Genomic DNA, 23,761 nt, shown 5'->3' with positions numbered 1-23,761 from the left:
GTGATTTCTTGTCATCTGATGGATGGTGTGTTTCTTTCAAATTCTTGAAGTTCAGCCGCTAGCTCGTTTGTTGGAGGCTGAATTATCAGTAGAAAATCTTCATTCCCTGAAAAATCTAGTTTGCTACAGCCATGTGGAACCTTCTTCTCCAACCATACTCTTAACTACTACAACACGCTGCTACAGAATGATGATTAAAAGGTTATAAAATTTGGCCAGCAGGTGGCATAGTGAATAAGGCACTGGATTCCCACTTAACTGGTCATGTCTCAAGCCCCAGATCTGACAGCTTGAACAACACACACCTGTGCATGCATGCCCAAAATCCTGAAAGAATAGAAGACAAGAGATGGCAATATGATCACTACCCGGAGGATGATTTCTCACATTCCCTCTCTTTTTCTTTCTCCAGTGGGTACATACACCCTATGGCAAAAAACTTAAAAAATGACCAGAATGAAGAATGGATTGCAGTGTGGCCATCCCTCCTGAGGGGGCGAATTCTCTCTTTTTTTTGTCTCTCTCTCTTTCAAACACACATGATCTATAGCAAAAATAAGAACAAAAAAGGTCATAAAATTATACTACATACCATAGTGGAATGAGGGAATATGCTGGGTTGGGCACATCACATATATTAGCTCATTATCGAATTAAAAATCTAATATTTTTTCATTAATAACTTTGCTTGTTTTTATATATTAAAATTTATGGTCATTTGTTGCCTAAAGCATTATGATATCTGACTGCTTTAGAGTTATAATTGTAATGAACTCTAATGATTATAAAATGAAGCTTACATAATATTTTTAAATTTCCTTGTAGTCTCAGAATCATTTTGTATGGCTCATATTAGCAGTGTTGTGCTGAAGATGCAAGGTAGAGTGATGACTCAAAAGTAAAATCACTTGAATGTCATACATAAATTTGTTTATTAAATATATTATCATATTCCTTGAAGTAATTTCCTGCCAGATAACAATAGTTAGTACAAATAACAGCACAGACTCCCAAAATATTCAGACAAGAAGCAATTTTAAAGCTGAGGTGTGTCCTGGCAAATTCAGGGAAGCCATTCTCTAAATCCATCTCCTAGACTCCCAAAATATTCAGACAAGGTAGGACAACCTCCATCTTCTCACTCTCTGGCTGGCTGTCTCTGCCTGTCTCATGCTCTCTCTCTCCTTAAATTTTGATTTTCTTTAAATTTTTAAACCACTTCTCCTGAGCTTAGGCCTTTCCTTTCACTTGTTAATTTCAGAAGCCATTTTAAAGCTGAGGTGTGTCCTGGTGAGGTGTGTCTTAACGCACCACACATTTTTCATTTTTTACTCTTTTTTGGTAGTATTTTTCTATTTTTTTTCTTCTTTGCTTATATTTTTTAACCTTACTTTCTTACTCTAAGCTTCACTCTCCACACACTTAATGTCTAGATAGGCCTAGGTGCACAGTAGGCAAGCATCTGAATACTTTTAGACACATTGAAATCCTCAATGCTTATTGAACCTCCTTCTTTAATGAAGAAATTTATTTTAATAAATCTGAACTCCTAATCTTATGGTTGATACCACATTGCTAAGCACTGTGGAAGAGAGATTTTGTCACAGAATGACCAGAAATCACTGCAGAGGCACAAGAAACATGAGAAACCAAGAAAATATCTCTACCCCAAGGGAAAAAAACAAGTGCACGTGTGTGCAAGCTCAAATCTCAAGAGGAAAATGGAAAAGAAGAGATTGCATACAGCTGTTCTTACCTGAGGGGGGGTGATTTATCATTTTCCTTCTCTTTCTTCTCTCTCTCTCTCTGTTACTCTTCCTCTTTTTATATCTCTGGCCAGAGCATGTATCCTATAGCAAAACTAAAAAAAAAAAAAAAAAAAAAATCTAAAACTAAAGAGATAATAACTCATGTATACAATTTTAGCAGCTGAGTAGGTCCAAGGAATATTTTCACTCTTAAAAGAGATTTAAAGATGTTCCATAGGGAACAGCAGATGCTGTATGGTTACATCATTGAACTCCTACATAGTCAACCATGGTTCAAGTCCCAGACCCAGTGGCTTATAACTCACACTGGGCACATGTACCTGTGCATACAAAATTCCAAGACCCAGTGGCTTATAACTCACACTGGGCACAGGTACCTGTGCATACAAAATTCCAAGGGACTGGAGGAGAATGGCTGGTGGTATGGCCACCCCCATTGGGGGAGATGATTTCTTGCTTTCTGTCTTTCTATCACTCTCTGTCTCTCAGGCAAGAGCATGCACCTGATAGCAAAAATCTCTCTTTAAAAGAAAAAGATATTTCACTAGATAAAGATACTTTAAAGGCAAGGGCTTAATAATACTGGGTGCTTATGCTTTTTTTCTCTATTTTGTTCTCACACTGTTCTGTTCTACAGTGAAAAATAATTATTATATAGTCATATTATAAATGTACAGTTTGGAGTTCAAGTTAATTTAATTGTCTAGATGAAAAAATAGAAAACTTATTTATACTGATATCCCATAACATAAATAATATGAATCCTGACATGTTCAAATAAAAAAATATGAGTACTAAAGTAAAGATAAGTGCACTAAATTTCTCATTCTTTATGGTGAGAAATAAATGTAAAATTTTAAGAAATCTAGAAATAGAATATAAACATCATAGTTTAAAATATAATGGTGGGCTAGCAGTGACACAGTGGTTAAGACAGCTGAATCCCACATGGCCAACCACAGCAGCTTAAAAACACACCAGATGCATGTGTACATGTGCCCAACACCTCAAAATGAAAAAAGTGGGGATAGGATTGCAGCATAACAATCCAAATGGAGGGTGTTTCCTCTCTCTCTCTCCCTCTCTCTCTCTCTCTCTCTCACCTTCCTCTCTCTTTCTCTCTGGCGAGTCCACACACACTATGACAATTTTTTTAAAAAATTATTATTATAATGTGTGTGTATGTGTGTGTATAGAGAGAGAGCACCATAAGAACTAAAAGCAGAAACAGATAAAAGTAGTTATCTTTAGAAAATGAGAAATGGAGAGGAAATATTAGGGAGATTTTGCCTTATTAATTCAATTCTTTTTTGCAAAATTTCAATCTTTCAATGCCTGTTACTTCATTACTTTAATGAAGGCAGAAGTGGAATCAGTCAAGCATTAAGGGATATACAAAGGAAGATAACTAGGTCTATTAAGTCAAATATAAAGGTAAGAAATAGGTAGAAGAACTTCTAGGCTTAAGGAGAATAGAAACCACTGTGTCAGAGGCGTATGTCACTCACTAGCCAGCCAGGTATATTGATTGGCACATCTCAATAGATGTGGGACTTGGGACCAGCAGTTAGTGTAATGGCTATGTCACTGGACTCCCATGTAGTCGACCGCGATTTGAATCCCAGACCCAGTGGCTTAAACTCACGCTGGGCGTGTGTATGTGCATGCCCAAGATCCCGAGAGGAGAATGGAGGAGAAGGGATTGCAGCATGACCATTCCCCCTGGGGGGTGATTTCTCGCTTTCTGTCTCTCTTTCTCTTTCTAGCGAGCACACGCACCCCATAGGAAAAAAAAAAAAAAACCTTCTCAAAATAAATAAATAAATAATAAATGTGGGACTTAGATATAAAAAGGATCTTACAAACTACATCTCCACTGTATGTAATATACTACACAAAAACCATACTTCTAGTCAATGTCAAAGCTAGCACAGAAAGGGCCTTGGCTCCATTAATCAGACATAAATATATACATGCATTATACTTAAAATAGCAAAGAAATGTAAAAAATGAAAACATGCTGGAATTCATTCTGGGGAGGGTCACAGAAAAAATGACCAGTTTCAGAAAGAATTCAGTGCTCAGGCTTTGGTGACACTAAAAGATTTGAGTTTGAAAAAGAAAAAATGCAGGTGAGGTAAAGCAATGAATGAATACGTAATGGTGGTGGTAGAGGTGTCTGTGGTAGCAGTTCTGGCATGTGATTTTGGTTTAGGATTTTGATTCTGTCTGCAGAGATGCCAAGCTTGGTGCCTCAGCCCACTTCTATTAGCAAATCTTACACATTCAATCATTCCATTTCCTAATAGGAAGCTGAATTCTCAGAATTATCTTTTGCCCAGGAGTGAATGAGGGATCTGGAGGAAGAGTGACAAAAACTCAGGAACTCTGTTAAACCTTGTTCTAGGAATAATCATGTGGGTCCTGGAGCAAAAGTAGCTAGTCATCTGTGTGCTATGATTTTCAACACTAAAGAGAAAAAAATAACCTCAAGGACACTTAATCTTCGCAGGAAATTGTTTTTAAAATTCCCAGAGATTGAAGAATATCTGTGAATGAGGATAAATGAGGACCAAACTTCAGGATTTTTCTTGAGCATTTTTGTTTTTGTTTTTTGTTTACGTGAGAGTTACAAACACTATGTGATTTCTTTCAGATATTCTCAGTTACAGCCCAAAGGCTCTGTAGTTTTCATTTGAAACTGCAATAGTTTAAAATACTGAGTCTCCACACACACACACATATATATAGACATATATATTCTTTTTGCTTCTATATATATGTATATAGAATATACACACACATATATATATATATAGACATATTGTCATTAGATGTATACAAAATAAGACTATATATTCCCAAGGATTAAAATGCTAAACCTCAGTACCAGCAGTTAGCATAAAGGCTATGTCGCTGGACTCCCATGTAGTTGACTGCAGTTCGAGTCCCGGACCTGTTGGCTTAAATTCATGCTGGGCACGTGTGCGTGCCTGTCCAAGATCCCAAGAAGAGAATGAGGGAGAAGGGATTGCAGCGTGGCCATCCCGCCTGGGGGGTGATTTCTTGCTTTCTGTCTCTCTGTCTCTCTCTATCTTTCTGGTGAGCGCACACGCCCTACAGCAAAAAAAGCTTAAACCTCCATGCCATTTTCTGGCCCCAGTCAATATTTTTTTCTTCTTTTCTTTTTTTCAGATTTTTTTTGCCATACGATGATTGCACTTGACAGAGAGAGGGAAAATTTAACAATCGCCCCTTAGTGGGGGATGGCCACACCACGATCTCCTCTCTTGCATTCTCCTCTCAGGATTTTGGGCATTCACACATGCACAAATATGCACCCAGTCTGATTTAGAAGCCACCAGGCCTGGAACTCAAACCTAGTTCAGTCACGTGGGAATTCAGTGCCATAATCACGCCACAAGCTTCCCCTCAAGACAATATTTTTTTTACAATGGAACCAAGAACACACAATTGGGGAAGAACAATCATCTATCACTTGTGTTGGCAAAATTGAATAGCCATTTGCAAAAGAATTACACTGAACCTTTATCTCATAGCATGAGTTAGCATGTTTCATGCCATGGTAAAAAGTCAGTTCCAAATGGTGGACTAAAAACCAAGACCTGAAACTATACCATTAATAGAAAAGAACATAGGAGAAAATATTCTTTTTTTTTTTTTTTTGAGAGGTTTTTGCTATAGGGCATGTGTGCTTGCCAGAGAGAAAGACAGACAGACAGAAAGCGAGAAATCAATCCCTAGGAGGGATGGCCACGCCGCAATTCCTTCTCCTCTGTTCTCCTCTCAGGATCTTGGGCATGCACACACACGCACCCGGCATGAGTTTAAGCCACCGGGTCCAAGACTCGAACCGTGGTCGACTTCATGGGAGTCCAGCGACATAGCCATTAGGCTAACTGCTGGTCCCTAGGAGAAAATATTCTTGACATTGGTCTGAACATGACTTTTGGATATGAGAGGCAACAAAGGAAAAAGATAAATGGTACTGCATCAAACTAAACAGCTCCTACACAACAAAGGATACAGTCAACAGATTGAAAACACAACCTATGAAATGGGAGAAAATGTTTATAAGCCATACATCTGATAAGAGGTTAATATAAAAAATATATAAAGAACTCAACTAACTCAATAGCAAGGAAGCAAATAATTGAATTAAAAAATGGACAAAAGATCTCAACAGATATTTCTCCAGAACACATACAAATGGCCAAGAAGTATATGAGAAAAATGCTCAACCTCCCTAATTGTTGGAAAATACAAAATAAAACCTCAGTGACCGGACCAGACAGTGGTGCAGCTGCAAAATACATATATCATAGATTTAATTTCACTTATCTTTGGAGTCTAAAACATCAAACTTAGATCCAGCCAGTGGCATCGTGGTTAAGGTGACTAGATACCACGTGACTGACTGTACAGTCTGAGTCCTGGACCTAGTGGTTTGAAAAACATGCTGAATGTATATGTGAGCATATTTGAAATCTCAAGAGGATAATGAAATAGAAAGGACTGCAGCATTGCCTTCCCCTCCCCTGGGGGTGCTTTTTTATTCTCTCTTTCTATCTCTCTCTGCCTCTTTCTTTCTCTCTCTCAAGAACACACGCCTATAGCATATTTAAAACAAAATTAAACAAAAAGTCAAATTTATGAGACATAATGATTTCTAGAGACTGTGTGTGTTGGAGGGGTGGGTAGTAATCAGATGTTCATCAAAAGGTATAAAGTTTTGGGCCAGTCAGGGACACGGTAGTTAAGGTGACTGGATCCCACATGGCCCAGTGCAAAGTTCAATTCCTTGACTCAGGAGCTTGAAAAGCATGCTGGACACCTGTGCATGCATGCCCAAAATCCCAAGCGGAGAATGGAGATGTGATTGTGATGTGACCATCATTCCTGGGGATTCTTTCTCACTTTCCTCCCCTTTCCCTAGTTTCTCTCTCCCTCTCTGGTAAGAACACATATCTTAATGCAAAATCTGGAAAAAAAATAAAAGTAAAATACGAAGTTTCAATAAGGCAAGGTAAATAAGTTCTGGATATCTAATGTACTGTTTAGAGACTTATCTTTTTTTTATTATGAAGGAAACAAAGTTCATGATTAATTTTTCTTTAAATCCAAACTATTCACAAAAAGCTTGAACTGAATATGGTTTGGCTTATCTATGACAGTTGATGGTAATTAACAGTGTTTAGTTAAAATATAAAAACACATGGGAATGAGCTGGAAGTGGAAGCATAGTGCTCTAATGACTATGAATACAGGGATGCAAAGGGGAGTGGACAGTGAGATATCCCTGATGACAAAGCAGCATTTTTCTTCTGTTCATAAGAATTAAAGTTGCATAAGAATAAAGTTGCATAAAAATGCATTGTGCATAAACTATCATTTCTTCAAGCTGTTTATCTACTGATGATCTTTCCTGGGAACATTAGGACATGCTCGATGAGAAACCATATGAAAGTTTTTGCAACCATCACCTTATTCATTGATGTCCTTTCCACCCAAACTCTTTACACTTTCTCTTTTAAACTATCTCTCAACTGTAGAATGAGTGGAAAAACATCCTAAAGTTGTATCCCAGGGAATCTTGCCTGACCCCAGTTTTTTACTCACCTCCCTGAGTGTCGAGTATCATTCTTGACCTTGTATGGTTTTGCCCCCTGCCAGAATTAAGTTTAGGTAACCCGTGATTGTCAATTCTGGTTTTATCTCTGGATGCTATCTATTTCAGTTTTCATAAGTCTACCTCTCTATACATTTTTGCCTCCATTCTGGTGCCAAAGTCTAACTCCTAGACATCCATCAAAATTCTTTTGATAAAGGAGAGAAGTCTAGATCTTTCAGGTATTCAAGAGAACTATAATCACTGTATTACGAAAATTTAGTTAAAAGTCCATATAATGGTGCCAGCAGATGGCATGGTGGTTGAGGCGCTGGACTCCTACATGGCAAATTGCAGCTCAAATCCCAGACATGATAGCTTGCATTCTTGTTTTTTCCCTCCCTCTCTCCCTCTCTCTCTCTCTCTCTCTCACACACACACACACACTTGCCCTATAGAAAATTTTAGTAATAATAATAATAAAATTAAATAAGTAATTATTTCCAAACAAAAGTTTATATAACAATAGTGTTTGAATCTAGTCTATAAAACCCAACCAAGTAATAGTTCATTCTGTCTCTGCATTTTCAATGAAATGATTAATAAGAAACCTAATAGCAAAATTATACAAAAGTATCACAATTTAAGCCACACAGAATCTTTTAATCAATTACTCTTTTCATTCATGTTTAGGCTTTCAGCTTAAAAAAAAAAAACATGGTTCCGGGACCAGCAGGGGGCGTGGTGGTTAAGGCGCTGGACACTCCCACATGGCCAACCAAGGTTCAAGTCCTGGACCTGGTGGCTTGCTTTCTCTCTGTCTTGTCTCTCGCTTCTGTGTCTCTCTCTGGTCAAATTAAAATGAAGGAATGAATGAATAAATAAATAAATAAATCTTAAAAAAAAAAAAACATGGTTGCAGTTACCTACAAGCAATGAAGAAATGTAATTTATACATATGGCTGTGCAATGAGCACAAATTATTTTAAGATATTGAGTCATATCTCAGTTCATATCTAAGTTATTCTACTAATTTGATGTTTGACCAAATCATGTTTATATCTAAGCTTTATGACCTATCAAAGATGTCATAAGCATTAAGATAAAATTTGCATGCCAGTTATCAGTTTGTCTCTCAACTCAAAATAAACTTTTCATTGTTGGCTCTATGTTAATTAAAAAATGTGCTCTGTAAACATTTCTCCCCTGCACTTAGTGTGATATAAATGTAAATACTGTCAATACAGGACACTGAAAGAAGAAGCTATTCCTGACATATGTATCTGTTTTCACTGTGCTCTGGGTAGCTTCTACTAGTGTGGATATTTGGCAGGGGCCAGGAGGACATTGAGTGGTGCTCATTCCCACTGAATCTCACTGGGAATTTCATAGATAATGTCCCACTGAGTTGCAGTGGAACCTCTGCAAGGAGATTTCCAATTACCTTTATGGGTCCCTCAGTAATCAGTTCTCCAACTCTACCCATTTTCACTGTAATGGGGCATTTTCTTCCAGCTTGGTCTATTTGCACCTCAATGGTTGTTTCCTACTTTTCAGGTTGTTTCCTACTTTTCATTCCAGGACATAGTTCCTTGTTTATGAGCCTCAGCCCATTAGCATCCCAGCCAGTGGGAGGTATAGGCAAGTTTCCTGTGTGCCAGCTTCTGTTCAGCTACCATAAACTAGTTCTAACCAAGACAATACAGCAAACTTCTCTAAGTTTGCACTAATCAACAAGTACAAAATACCAGAATATCAGGGTAAAGAGGGAGCATGGAGAGAGTACTTTCTAAATGTGTACCTTCCTTAGATGCTCACCTCTTAATCTAAGACATTCTTTACTCCTTTCTCTTTAATCCCCTGATACAATTAATAATTGTATATAAACTTTCCCTGTTCAAATTAAGGTAGCTATGTGTTCTGATTGAAACCTAAGTGATACAATATAGAAAATAATTAATATAATGTCAGACCTACAGGTATTAATAAACAGTTTCTTTTTTACTACATAATCAATATTTGCTGATCATGAAATATGTTATCTTTTTTTTTTTTTTGAGAGGTTTTTGCTATAGGGCGCATGCACTTGCCAGACAGAGAGAGACAGAGAGACAGAAAGCGAGAAATCACCCCCCAGAGGGGATGGCCATGCCGCAACCCCTTCTCCTCCATTCTCCTCTCGGGCTCTTGGGCACGCACACACACACGCTCGGCGTGAATTTAAGCCACCGGGTCCGGAACACGAACCACAGTCAACTACGTGGGAGTTCAGCAACATAGCCATTATGCTAACTGCTGGTCCCATCTTCTTTTTTATAGAGATTTTTGCTATAGGATGCATGCACTCACCATAGAGACAAACAGAGACAGAATGTGAAAAATCACCCCCCAAGGGGGATGGCCATGCCACAATACCTTCTCCTTCATTCTCCTCTCAGGATCTTGGACATGAATGCACAGGAACTCAGCATGAGTTTTAAGCCACCGGATCCAGGACTCTTATTGCAGTTGACTATGTGAGAGTCCAGCAATGTAACCATTACACCATCTACTCTCTAAATTTGTTATTTTCAATAATCAGTAGTTACCCATCACAATGTTACACAACAAGGTTATTTTAATATCAACACAATATAATAGAGTCATACTGTTTACATTTTAGAGATGTTTTAGATTTCCATATAACTGATAAATATTTATTGATTAAGAAGAAATATTTATGATAACACGAATGTGGGACTAGAAACGGAGTCTGGATTACTGTCCAAGCTTTAGCTCTATGCTTAAGTGGCTATCTGCAAGTATTATCCAACTCCCTTTTGGGGTGGGTGATACCTTCATCTGTGGATCAACACATCTATTACACTGTGTGTAATGCTCAATAACCCTTAATCATTATCTGAAGTTATTTTTTTTCTCCAGAGCCTCCGTATTGCATTTTTTACCTCAGTATTTCTGAGGGTATAAATCAAAGGATTTAACATAGGTGCCACCATAGTATAAAATACAGCAACACCTTTATCAATGGGCAGAGTGGTCACTGGGCGTAGATACACAAATATGCAGGGCACAAAGAATAAGACAACTACTGTGATGTGAGAGACACAGGTGGAGAGGGCTTTACGCCTCCCCTCCAAGCTATAGTTCTTTAGGGAGCGTAAGATGACCATATAGGAGATCATCAAGAGAAGGAAGTTTAACAGGCAGATGAACCCACTGTTGGCAGCAACAAAGAGACCAAGGGTATGAGTGTCCATGCAAACGAGTTTCAACAAAGGGTACAAGTCACACATGAAGTGGTCTATGATATTGGGGCCACAGAAGGGCAGCCAGACTGTGAAGAGGATCTGAATAGTAGCATGGAGAAATCCTCCAGCCCAGGCCACTCCCAGGAGTATAACACATAGCCTGTGGCTCATAATCGTCATGTAGTGCAGAGGTTTGCAAATGGCCACATAGCGGTCATAGGCCATAACTGTCAGCAGGATGATCTCTGTAGCACCGAAAATGTGTTCTGCATAGACTTGAGCCATACATCCATTAAAGGAGATGATTTTCTTCTTATGAAGAGAGTCCACAATCAGTTTAGGAGCAGAAGAAGAAGAATAAATTGTGTCTATCAGAGAGAGATGAGCTAGAAAGAAGTACATGGGGGAGTTCAGCGCCCGGCTGGTGAGGATGGTAACCACAATGAGCAGGTTGCCTGAGAGTGTTACTAGGTACAAAACCAAAAATACCACAAATATGACTTTCTGCATTTTCGGGTTTTGTGTAAGACCTACTAAAATGAATTCAGTCACATTCCTTTTATTTTCCATTTATGTGGTGTGGGTGACAAAAACTCCAGACAAGATTATTTTACCTCTAGAAAAAAGAAAGAGAAAAAGAATCATAAAGGAACCAAATAGCCCAAAACTCTGCCTTTTCAGTAATCTGACAGCTCACAGATGGTTTCTTCTCTTCCCCAAACTCTCTATGAAGAGACACCTCAAAATTTCCATCCAGGAGAAATAGATTTGATTTCCTGGTGCCAGGGTAGTCCCAAAACTTCCCTTGAACTTCCATATGATGAAATCTTATAGTCATAATTCTGTAGACTTTTAAATATATGTATGATTTTAAAACCACAAAATAGCATATATATCATAGTTATAATTATATAAATGTACTATACATAAGAAGTTAGTGAGAACAGTTATAGAGTAAGTTGGTATTTGAGGACTATAGGTTTCATGTGTACATTTTAGGAATAAAATTCAAATTTTGAACCACTCATGAATCAAAAGCCATAAGATTTTACTTTGTGATATTGGAGCTACATGGGAAGGTCAAGATTTGGTCCTGAGTTGCCCCAAATACAGTGGGCATGTCTGTGATTCTGGCTGGCCAGGAATCTGAGGTGAACATCTTGGTGTGGCAAGATCCTATGGAGGGGTCCCAGTCTCTGTTTCTCTTTTTTTTTCTCTCTCTCTCGATAAACTTTTAAAAACTCAAAATAAAAATATCACTTATAAAATTTTATATAGGTTTTATTCACCTATGTTGAAACACATGTGTAGTAAACAGTAGATAAGGATACATGTTAATATATGTAGAACACTTCTGGATGTATAATTACAGTTGATCTTTCTTAGTGTTTTACAAATTCTACAGCTTGCATAAGGAATTTTATGATCAGAAAAATATATGTAATCTCTGCATTTTTTTGTACGTGTAAAGATGAAACCATGAGGTTTTTTTTATTTTATTTCTTTCATGAGGGACTTATAGAAAGAGATAGAAAAGGGTACCCTCATCAGGGTCTTATCAAACCACAATCCCTCTGCAGCCCTCCAGCCAGCAGGATCCCAGTCAGGCACAGATGAACCCAGAGTGCTTCAGGCTGACCAAGAATATGAACCCCTGGTGTTCCATGTGGCTCCAGCATTGCAGAGCAGGTGCCACCCCTGCACCACAGTGGCTGGGTCTGAAACCATAATTTTTTTTAAGGTTTTTACTATAGAGCACATGCACAAATCAGAAAGGGGGGGAGAGTGAGAAATCACCCCCCAGGAGGGATGACCATACCACAATCCCTTCTTTTCCATTTTCCTGCTGGGATTTTGGGCACACTTGCACATGTGTCCAGTGTGAGTCTTGGTCCTGCATTCAGGACTCAAATCAGTCAGGCATGTGGGAATTCAGTACATTCACCACCACACCACCCGCTGGCCCTGAAACCATAAATGATTAAATTGAGTGAAACATTTCACCACCACACCACCCGCTGGCCCTGAAACCATAAATTTTTAAATTGAGTGAAACATGGAGGGAAAAAAGCACAGGAATGTACACACTGGCACACAGTGAGAACCCAGAAAACATCATCAGAATACAATTATATTAACTGCTATAATGTGCACATTAAATTGTTATTACCAGTTATCCAAATGGACAGTGTGAGGGCCTGCCTGGGTACTAACTCACCATTTTGAGAAGATCAGGTGAGAGGATGAGGCTGCCATGACTGTCCCATAGATCCCTTACAATCTTCCTAAATATCATCCTTAGTCTACCATCCAAGGATTATTACTCTCTAGTTTCAATTTATACCACTGACACTGGTAGTCAAGAAGTCAAGTCTAAATAATTAACCAAATTCTGTTTAGTAGAAAGTCTATCCTCATTTATTTGAAGAATGTACATATCATTCAATTGAACATCAAGATAATATTAAAAACTGGGACCATCAGTTAGCGTAATGGCTATGTCGCTGGACTCCCATGTAGTGAGTGATTTCTCGCTTTCTGTCTCTCTGTCTCTCTCTGTTTTTCTGGCGTGCGCACACACCCTATAGCAAAAACCTCTCCAAAAAAAAAAAGATAATATTAAAAAAAAGATAATATTAAAAAAAGATAATATTAAGTTTTCTCATTATTAATTCTATTTTTTTCTGTATTTCAGAGTTCTTTTTTTAAACCTCTATGTGTTCATAAAGCATAAAGGTAGTAAAGGGTAAGGTGAATTCTCTCTGTTACATGTAGACATGATCCATAACAGAATACATGGTCAAGAGTTCACAAATGCTTCACTGAGAAGCTGGCCTCAGAGCTCCAAGCCCAGGATAGCACCTCCTTTCTGGATAGCCCAGTGCATCAAAGAATCCTTCAGGGGATAAGAACCCTAGAGCGTAAAGTTGAGTGCGCTTCTAATTGTCAACTCTTCTCTGGAGGAGATGGCCCTTGGGAGAACCAACAACTGACTAATATGTTTTTATAACTTCCTAAATGTCTGTGCCCATAGTTAGATTTTATTACCAAAACTGTACATAAAACAATCTCGGTCAATTGCTGGGACCACATTATTGCAGAAGAAACAAAGTATCTGCCACTTAAAATAATATCTGAGAAAGTAGTTCCCTTTCTCACAAATCTTGAAGTTATCAGAATTTGTTTGGGAAGTCTTCTTTCATGATTTTCATCTGTTTTCTTTTTTCTCACACAACATAGACATAAGAATACAAGAAAAACAACTAATCCTATGTCATAATCGATCTCTTAAATATCCACTCTTAATTAGCAGACTCAGGCGAAGGATTAGTTACTTTTTCTGTTCTAGTCAAAAGACCGACAATGTGCCTAGTATCCCTCAAATCTTCTAATATTCATATATTTTTTTAAAAAATGAGAAATAGTAAGAACTATTAATCTAGGAAGCCAGCAGGTGGCATAGTGGTTAAGATACTGGACTTCTACAAACACATGACTGACCACAGTTCAAGTCCTGGACCTGGCAGCTTGTTTTTTTAGTCCCCCATACCCCATTTCCCTCTTAGTGAGTACATGTGTCCTGTAGCAAACTGAAATAATAGTAACTATAATAATAATAATTTAGTTAATTATTCTCTTTTTTAAAAAAGAAAAAGAAGTTTCAATCTAGAAAGAACTTCTACCTTCCATAAAAGGACTCTCAGATTGCAAGTGAGAGAGAGACAGGACCTAAACTGGAAAATGTCTTTCCAAACTGACAAATCTTTGTTACTTGTTTAAATTCCACAAACTCAAACATTTTAAATGAGATTTTTTCTATAACTCTGTTTTTCTTCATCCTTAATAGCATGCAGAAATTTACTTTTATGCAATGTACTTCTTATAATAATAGTTCATCTTTAGTGAATGCTTGTCATGTGATGAGCACAATACTAAATGTTTTATATGCATTATTCCACTTGATCCTCATAACAATGTCACAAGGTTGGTACACTACTACCTTTATTTTAAGAAGGAAACTGTATTTAGGAGAAGGTAAATGACTTGACCAAAGTAATAAATTTTTTTTTCAATTTAAGCCCTGTATTCAAATCTAGGTGTCTGTATTTCTGTATCACTGTTCAGTGCCACTTCACCATGAATCCAGTTTACTTTTTCAGCGAACAGTGCCAGAGTTTGAACAGTGGCTTGTACATAAAGTCACCACCTGTGAGCACAGGAAATCCATGGCAGATTTTTTTCTAAGCTATGAAATGTATAGGCAAATGTTATTGATTTTTTTTTTGTATAGGCAAATGTTATTGAGTTCAGCAGGCCTTTGGACAATATTCTAGAATTCTAAACTTTAGAAATCCTCACATACCTTGATTTTTATCATCTAATATGCACTTTAAAGATACAGAAACTGAGGACATGAGACATAGAGTCCTTAAAATGACTTAAAATGAGTGTATACCAACAAAAATACCCTAAGAAGACAGAAAATTAACTTTAATATCCTCTCTTATAAAGGTGTGTGTGTGTGTGTGTGTGTGTTAATCCATGAAAGAGAGAATATACACATGTGCAAGAGAGAGAGGCATGTTCTTGGTGTTTTATCACACCACAATCTCCTTTCCCCAGCCCTCAAGTATATCAGGATTTTGGACACCCACGTGCACCTAGCATGTTTTCAGGCCAACCCAAGAGTCCAAACCCACAGTTTAGCCATGTAGCTTTTAGTACTGCACTTCAGCACCCTGCCAGCTGCAACACCAAATCATCTCTGATTTTAATAATGCCTGTCTTGGCTTTCTAAGAAAACTGAACCTCTGCATGCTGAGTTCAGGGATGCAGAAATTTAGTCATTTTGCTGGGACCACAGTAGAAAGTTTGAACAGAATCAGAATTAAAAAAAAAAAAAACCACGAGTCTGGAGTTTAATGTGGATTCCCAGCTATAGCACAGGGTTCAGTCTTTCCTTAAACATCCTATATTTTAATGCATTTGCCTTTTAGATTTGTTGTATACATGAAGGTTTCTTTGAAAAATGGGAGAAAAAAAAAAAAGAAAGAAAGAGAAAAAAGCAGAATCCAAGTGCTGTCCTTCACTTCCTCCATGCAGACGTGTTTTGACCTCAGTGAACAGCACACACTATCTCAGATCTACCTCCAAATTGCCTTTCTTCATTCTCTGATGCTTCTCATATCTTCTCCTGTCAATACAAGGGGAGATTTTTCTTTTCTGTCACCTCTGATAATTATCAAAGTCAAAGCATTGTTTCTCATAAATTAGTGACTATATGTGACAATCTCTTAACTCTCCCAACCATTATATTACATGTCCTTCCCCTGGAGGAAATCATCAGTTATCATCAAGCTGCTTCATTCTCTCCACACTTAAAGCCTACAAACTAACTCAGGAATCAAAATAAATAAATAAAGTAAATCTTGGTCTTGATATATTGTAGATATGGCCATATAGAGTGAAAAGAACAAATATTTCTGTAAAACATCCTAAAATATCTAAAAATGATCCAATATCCAATATCAGAAAGTAACGTTCAAATAATTTTAATTATAAATCCCTTCAGAGCAAGTGGAGGTTTAAGAAATTGAATAAAAATCAGCAATTCTGGATAACTTACCGTGGTTTCCTATGTGGTTGAGAAGAATGAGCAGTACATTTAGAAATGTAAACACTGTACACTATATGCAGCTGTTCAAACAATAATGTTACCTAATGGTTATGCCCCAAGTCCCCACTGACAGACAATTATAGGACGAAAAGAATGTGAAGATCACACAAATTTCTTCAAACAGATTCAGCAAGCCTTTTCAAAGCTGCAATGCTTTGAAATTCAAGTTAAAAGAAAAGAAAATGTTATGTTGTTTCAAAACCCAAAGACATTTTAGATAACAAAGAGGAGCTTCTAATCTCCAGCACCTAGATCTATGTTACACAAGAGGAGACACAAACCTTCTGTCACTTAATTCTTCCTCCTCTTCTGTCCTTAAAATAAAAAAAAACAGCTCCCTCCTGAATTGCAGTGTTTAGATAGGACAGAGAATATTAAATAACTTATTGTCTTACCTAAGGCTTTGTCCTCCCTGGAATTAATTATCTCTATTTTTAAAGATTTTTCTTTAGAAACAGATATTTGGGAATATATCCATTTATGAATACTATGTCTTTGCCTGATTAGTTCTTTTCCCTGTACTTTAATCTAGTAACAGCCTACGTTCCTGGTTGAAAATATTATGCAATAAAGCACTCCTATTATAAGCCCTTGGGTGTCATGAACTTGAAGGACTCTAAACATGATGTTAATGATACGAGATTTCAGGTTGCAAATATCTGAGGAAATGTCCTCGTTGTCTGAGGTCACAGAGGAGGTGCAGATATTGAATCAACCTCTCAGCTCTACTCAGGGCCCACATCAGCGCACATTCTGTTCATAGGAAAGCACCTTGGAGTTTGATGCGCTTTCAGGCAGATTGATGTCTAAAGTTGAAAGAAAAATGCAGTCTAAAATCTTTGGTCATCTTTTCCAATACAGAAATCTAAACGTATACATTTGTATGCCTTCCCATGGACATGTTTTCAAAGAAGCCTCATTTAGGCAAACAAATTCCTTCAGATTTTCTTCAGACATTATCTTCAGAACAATGATAATTTCAAGCCAAATGTATTCTACCATCACGGAAAAACATCTTGTAGCAATTAATCTGCAGTGTGCAGGACAGGGAGTTGTTTAAATTACCTAAAAGCTGAAACAGTTGCTACATTTAATTGTATGGCCAGCTAGTAGATGAACTAGGAATAACACTAATAATAGCAGTTATCATTACTGAGTATTATGTCTTTTGTTCTACTAATATGGTGTTTTACACTCACTGATTCTCATATACTGAAACAATCTTACATTCCTGGAACAAATCCCAATTAGTGATGGTGTATAGTAATTTTTATTTTATTCATTGTCATTATTTTTTTTTTTAAGTTTACAAAAGAAAGACAGAGAACAGGAAAGTGAGAAAGCAAGCTTCCAGGTTCAGGACTTGAACTGTGGTCAGTCATGTGGGAGTCCAGTTGCTTTAACCACCATGCCACCTGCCAACCCCAGTGTGTAGTCTTATTTTTTTATCATCACCAGATAATTTTAATTTTCCATTTTGTGTTCATTAAATCATTTTGTTTCTTTTTTCCTCTTGATTCCCTCCTCCCCACCCTGCATTGTCCATCCTCCTCCTGCAATGTCTTTGTTATCTACAGTGGCTCTCCATGTCTTTTCATCTTCTAGTCTTTCCGTTTCTGTCATAGAATGCAGACACTTGGTATATATTAAGCAGGGACATACAATGTTTCTCTTTCATAGTCACTTGCTTTATTCAACATTAAATTTTCCATATTCATCCATATTTGAACATATGCCAGAGTCTCAGTGTTTTTCATTGCTGAGTAGTATTCTGAAGTGTATATGTAACACTTTTTCAATCCATTCATCTGTTCTCAGAATTTTTGATCTATTTGTTTTAATAATTGTGAAAAATGCTGCAATAAACTTGGATGTGTAAGTACTTTCCTGAGCTTCTTCATATTATTTGGATAGATACCCAGCAGTGGAACTGCTGGATCGTATGGTAATACTTTTTATAGGCTTTTGAGGAATCTCCATTTTGTTCTCCACAGTGGTTGTACTAATTCACATTTCCACCAAAAGTGTAGGAGAGTTCCCTTTTTACTGCAATCCTGCTAATACTTACCATTCTTAATTTTTTTAATCTTAGAAATTCTGGGTGAAGTTAGATGGTATCCTTTATTATAAGGGATATTGAGCATTTTTATATGCTTTTTGGCTATTCATATGTCTTCCTTGGAGAGTTGTCAGTTCAGTTTATTTTCATGTATTTTAATTGGATTGATTATTTTGGTGGGAGTAAGCTGCTTGAGTTCCCTGCATATTCTTTTTTTAATATGTTTTTTTTTCATTTTCTTTTATACATTCAATCACATTATTTATCTTACAAAGTGAATTATTTCGGGACCAGCAGTTAGTGTAATGGCTATGTCGCTGGACTCCCACGTAGTCGACCATGGTTCGAGTCCCGGACCCGGTGGCTTAAACTCACACCGGGCACGTGTGCGTGTGTGCCCAAGATCCTGAGAGGAGAATGGAGGAGAAGGGATTGCGGCATGGCTATCCCCCCTGGGGGGTGATTTCTCACTTTCTGTCTCTCTATTTCTCTCTGTCTGTCTGGCGAGCACCATGCCCTATAGCAAAAAAGCAAAAAAAAAAAAAAACACCTCTCGAAAAAAAGAAGTGAATTATTTCAACATGTGAACATTTCTCCCTAGTCCAATTGATAAAGCTATAAAATTATCAACAGACAATACCACATTTCCTTGTCCTATTAATGCTTTGCCTCTCTATTTGTCTTCTAAATGTCCTTCCTTAGATTCTACTCTTTCACACACATTATATCTGATATTCACATCCATTTACTGTGTTTCTATATCCTTTAGTCAATCAGTTTCAGTCACAGAATGCAGACACTGGGTATATATTAACTGGGGACACACAATGTATCTCCTTTATAGCCTGGCTTGCTCCACTCAGCAGTATATCTTCCATATTCTTCCACTTTCTGAGTCAGGGTTTTGTTGTGTTTTATGGCTAAATAGTATTCCATAGAGTATATGTGCCATATGTGCCATGTTTATTAATCCATTCACCTGTTTTTTGGGCATTTGGGTTGGTTCCATGTCTTAGCAGTTGTGAATAGTGCCACAATAAACATCGATGAACAAGCACTTTTCTGATTTAGAATTTTTCTGTCCTTTGAGTAGATACCAAGGGGTGGGATTGCTGGATCACATGGTAATTTGAGTTGATTTTTGTCCATGGTGAAAGCTGGGAGTTCATATTTATCTTTCTTCAGGTGGATACCCAATTTTTCCAGCACCATTTGATAAAGAGGTTTCTTTTCCCACTGAATTATCAGTACCCCTTGTCAAAAATCAGTTGACGGTATGTTTGGGGATTTATTTATGGGGACTCTATTCTGTTCCATTGGTCCACCTGTCTTTTTCTGTGCCAGTACTAACAATGCTGTGAATATCATAGCTTTGTAGTATACTTTTGGGTCAGGGAGTGAGATGCTGCCCACTCCACTCTCCTTGTGCAGAATTACTTTGGCGATATGGGGACTTTTATGATGCCAGACAAATTTTATGATTGTCTTTTCTAGATCTGTGATGAATGTGTCTGGGACTTTAATTGGGATTGTATTAAATATGTAGGTTAATTTGGGTAGAATTGACATTTTGATTATATTAATTCTTCCAATCCAGGAACATGGTATGTCCTTCCACATTTTTGTGTCATTTTCAATTTCTTTTCTTAGCTTCTCATAAATTTTCCTGTGTAGATCTTTAATTTCTTTGGTTAGATTTATTCCTAAGTATCTTATATTTTTGTGGCTATGAGAAATGGAATAAACTTTTTTCAGTTTTATCTCTGTCTGCTTGTTTTTCGTATATAGAAATGCTACAGATTTCTGTATGTTGATTTTGTATCCTGCAACTTTACTGTATTCATATAATACTTCCAGAAATTTTTTCATGGAAACCATTGGGTCTTCTATGAATACAATCATATCATCTGCAAATAGAGAGAGTTTCACCTCTTCTTTTCCTATTTGAATGCCTTTTATTTTTTCCTCTTTTCTGATTGCATGGGTGAGGATTTCCAGTACTATATTAAAAGGGAATGCAGAAAGTGGGCATCCTTGTCTTGTAGTGTTTTTAGTTGAAAATATTTCAGTTTTTCTCCATTCAAGAAGATGTTTACTATGGGTTTTTCATAGATATCTTTAATGTGTTGAGAAATGACCCTTTTATGCCAATTTTACTGAGAGTCTTGATCATGAAGGGGTGTGATATCTTATCACCTGCTTTTTCTGCATCAATTGATATGATCATATTATTTTTATCTTTCTTGCTGTTAATGTGGTGTATTACATTTATGGTTTTTTGTATGTTAAACCAACCTAGCATTCCTGAAATAAAGCCTACCTGATCATGGTGTATAATCTTTTTTATAAGTTGTTGGATACAATTTGCTATTATCTTGTTAAGAATCTTTGCATCTATATTCATCAGAGATATTGGTCTATAATTTTCCTTTCTTGTCCTGTCCTTATCTGTTTTAAGGATAAGGGTGACAGAGGCTTCATAGAATTAATTGGGAGATGTTCACCCTTTTTGATCTTATAAATAACTTGAGCAGAAAAGGCGTTAACTCTTCTTGGAATGTTTTGTAGAATTCAGAGGTGAAGCCATCAGGGCGAGGACTTTTCTTCGTTGCGAGGTTATTTATTACTGATTCAGTCTCATGGCTTGTTATGGGCCTATTCATACTTTCTATATCCTCCTGGCTCAATCTTGGTGGATTAAATGTGTCCAGGAATTTGTCCATCTCATCCAGATTGTCTTTTTCTTGGCATATACTTGTTCATAATACCCTCTAATAATGTTTTGTATTTCTACTATGACTGTTATTATTTTGCCTGCTTCATTGCAGATTTGATTTAACTGGTTCCTTTTTCACTTCTTCTTAATAAGCCTGTCTAGTGGCATATCAATTTTGTTTATCTTTTCAAAGAACCAGCTTTTACTTTCATTTATTTTCTGTATAGTTTATTTATTGTCTGTTTCATTTATTTCTGCTCGGATCTTTATTATTTCCTTTCTCCTGAAGTTTTTTGGATTATTTTGCTGTTGCTTTTCCAATTCTCTGAGGCATGATGTTAAGTGATCCTTTGGCCTTCTTTCCATCTCCTTTGTGCACTAATTGCTTTGAACTTTCCTTTTATGACTGCTTTAGCAGTGTCCCAAAGACTATGGAAACTCATATCCTCATTGTCATTGGCTTCGGTGAATCTTTTGATTTCAGTCTTTATTTCTTCAGTAGTTGTGGAGTCATTCAGGAGTAGGTTATTTCGTTTCCATGTATTTGAGTATTTTTGAGGATTTCTCTTGAAATTAAACTCAAGTTTAATTCCATCATGGTTGGACAAGATGCTGGATATAGTTTTTATGCCTTTGAATCTGTAGAGGCTTGCTTTGTGCCCTATGATGTGTTCAATCTTCTAAAAGATTCCATGTGGGGGTGAGAAAAAAGTGTATCTTGTGGTTTTGGGATGAAAAGTTCTATAGATGTCTGTTAAGTCCATTTGATTTATGGTATCGTTTAAATCCTTTATCTCTTTACCTATATTTTGTCTAGATGATCTGACCAGAGGAAATAGTGCAGTGTTGAGGTCTCCAACAATTAGTGTGTTGCAGTCCATCTTCCCTTTTAGATCTAACAGTCTTTCCTTCACATATTTGGGTGCTCCTGTGTTAGGTGCATAGATATTTATAAGCATTACATCAATTGATTGTTTGACCCTTTTACTGCAATATAGTGCCCTTCTTTGTTTCTTTGAACAGATTTTGTCTTAAAGCCTATTTTGTCAGAAATTAGTATTGCGAATCTAGCTCTTTTTTCCCATTTGCATGGAAAACCTTTTTCCAACCCTTCACTTTCAGTCTATGCATGTCTTTCTCCATGAGGTGGGTTTCCTGTAGGCAACAGATAGAGGGTTTCTGTTTTTTAATCCATTCAGCCAGTCAGTGTCTCTTGATTGGAGAATTTAATCCATTAATATTCAATGTTATTATCAATGTTACTGGACCTGTCCCAACGTTTAAGTTGTCCATTGTCTTGGTTGCCTTTTATTCCTTTGTTTCTGGCTGTTGTTTCTTTAGTTTTCCTGAAACAGTACTTTCTTTAGGGTTTCTTGAAGAGCTGATCTGGTGTTGGCAAATTCTTTCAGGTTTTGTTTGTCTGAGAAGATGTTAATCTTTTTTTTTCCCATGTGAAGGATAACCTTGCAGGATATAATAATCTTGGTTGAAATTGTTTCTCTCAACACTTTCAAGACATCTTTTCATTCTTTCCTTGCTTGCATTGTTTCCGTTTAGACGTCCAGTGTTAGCCTGATGGGATGACCTTTGTAAGTCACCTGTCATTTCTCTCTTGCCAGTTTTAGTATCTTGCCTTTACCTGTGGTCTTTGCCAGTCTGGCTAAGATGTATCTTGGGGAAGATCTTCTTGGTTTGATTCTATTTGGGGTCCTTTGAATTTCTTGGGTGTGGATGTTTGAGTGCCTCTCTAGATGGGAAATTTTCTTTGAGGATTTCATGGAATAGATTTTCCATGCCCTTACTAGTTTCTTCATCTTCTGGGATACCAATTATTCAGGTGTTAAGGAGTCTAATGGAATTTAGTATTTCTTGTATTTGTCATCCTTTTTTTGTTGTTATTATTTTCTCTATCTTTTTGGTGGTTTTATCTAGGTCAGAGGTTTTATCTTCTATGTCAGAGATTAAATCTTCAGCATTGTCTAATCAACTTTTAATACTTTCAAGAGAATTTTTATTTCCTATATTACAGGCTTTATCTCTACTATTTTCATCTGATTCTTTCTTAGCGTGTCCATTTCTTCTTTCATATCATGGAAGGACTTCCTAATCTCCTGTAGTTACTTGTCTACTATCTGTTCCCACTCATAGAATTTGTCACAGGCTACTATTTTGTTGAAGATTTTTGTGTCTACATTCATAAAAGTTGTTGATCATTTTTTTTTCTTGTAATATCTATTGTCTTTATATCGTGGTGATACTGGTGCCATAAAATGAGTTGGGAAGTTATCTATCCTCTTCTATTTTTTGGAAGAGTATTTGAAGACTTCATGTTAATTTTTCCTTAGATGTTTGATAGAATTCCCAAGCAGGTACAGCAGATGGTGTAGAAGTTACATTGCTGGCCTCCCACATCGCTAACTGTGGTTTAAGTCACCAGGTTTGTGTGTGTGTGTGTGTGTGTGTGTGTGTGTGTGTGTGTATGCCCATGATCCCTAGAGGAGAATGAAGAAGGGACTGCAGAGTGGTCATACCCCTATAGGGTGATTTCTCACTTTCCCTCTCACTGTCTTTGTCTGTCTCTCTTTCTCTCTCTCTCCTACTGGCACATGTGCCCTAAGACAAAAACCTCTAAAAAATTCACTAGTGAAGCCCTCTTGGCCTGA

General features: G+C 37.1%; 1 protein-coding gene across 2 annotated transcripts; it reads right to left on the bottom strand.

Annotated features, from left to right (window-relative positions):
• Positions 1-10,286: 10,286 nt before the first annotated feature.
• On the bottom strand, positions 10,287-12,913 carry LOC102502838 (olfactory receptor 4C12). 2 transcript variants are annotated; one of them, XM_027769245.1, is made up of 2 exons: positions 12,900-12,913; positions 10,287-11,202 (listed from the first exon to the last, which is right to left on the bottom strand). In XM_027769245.1, exons 1-2 carry the CDS (start codon positions 12,911-12,913, stop codon positions 10,287-10,289), a joined length of 930 nt encoding a protein of 309 aa, XP_027625046.1. The 2 variants fall into 2 exon arrangements, with proteins under 2 accessions (XP_027625046.1, XP_006170927.1); XM_006170865.2 differs by lacking the exon at positions 12,900-12,913 and having other exon boundaries at positions 10,287-11,230.
• Positions 12,914-23,761: the final 10,848 nt, after the last annotated feature.

The sequence above is a fragment of the Tupaia chinensis genome, unplaced genomic scaffold, assembly GCF_000334495.1.
Source record: "Tupaia chinensis unplaced genomic scaffold, TupChi_1.0 Scaffold149104_1, whole genome shotgun sequence".
Lineage (NCBI taxonomy): Eukaryota > Metazoa > Chordata > Mammalia > Scandentia > Tupaiidae > Tupaia > Tupaia belangeri.
The sequence above is the reverse complement of the archived record's forward strand: the minus strand, read 5'-3'. Positions and strand labels throughout refer to the sequence as shown.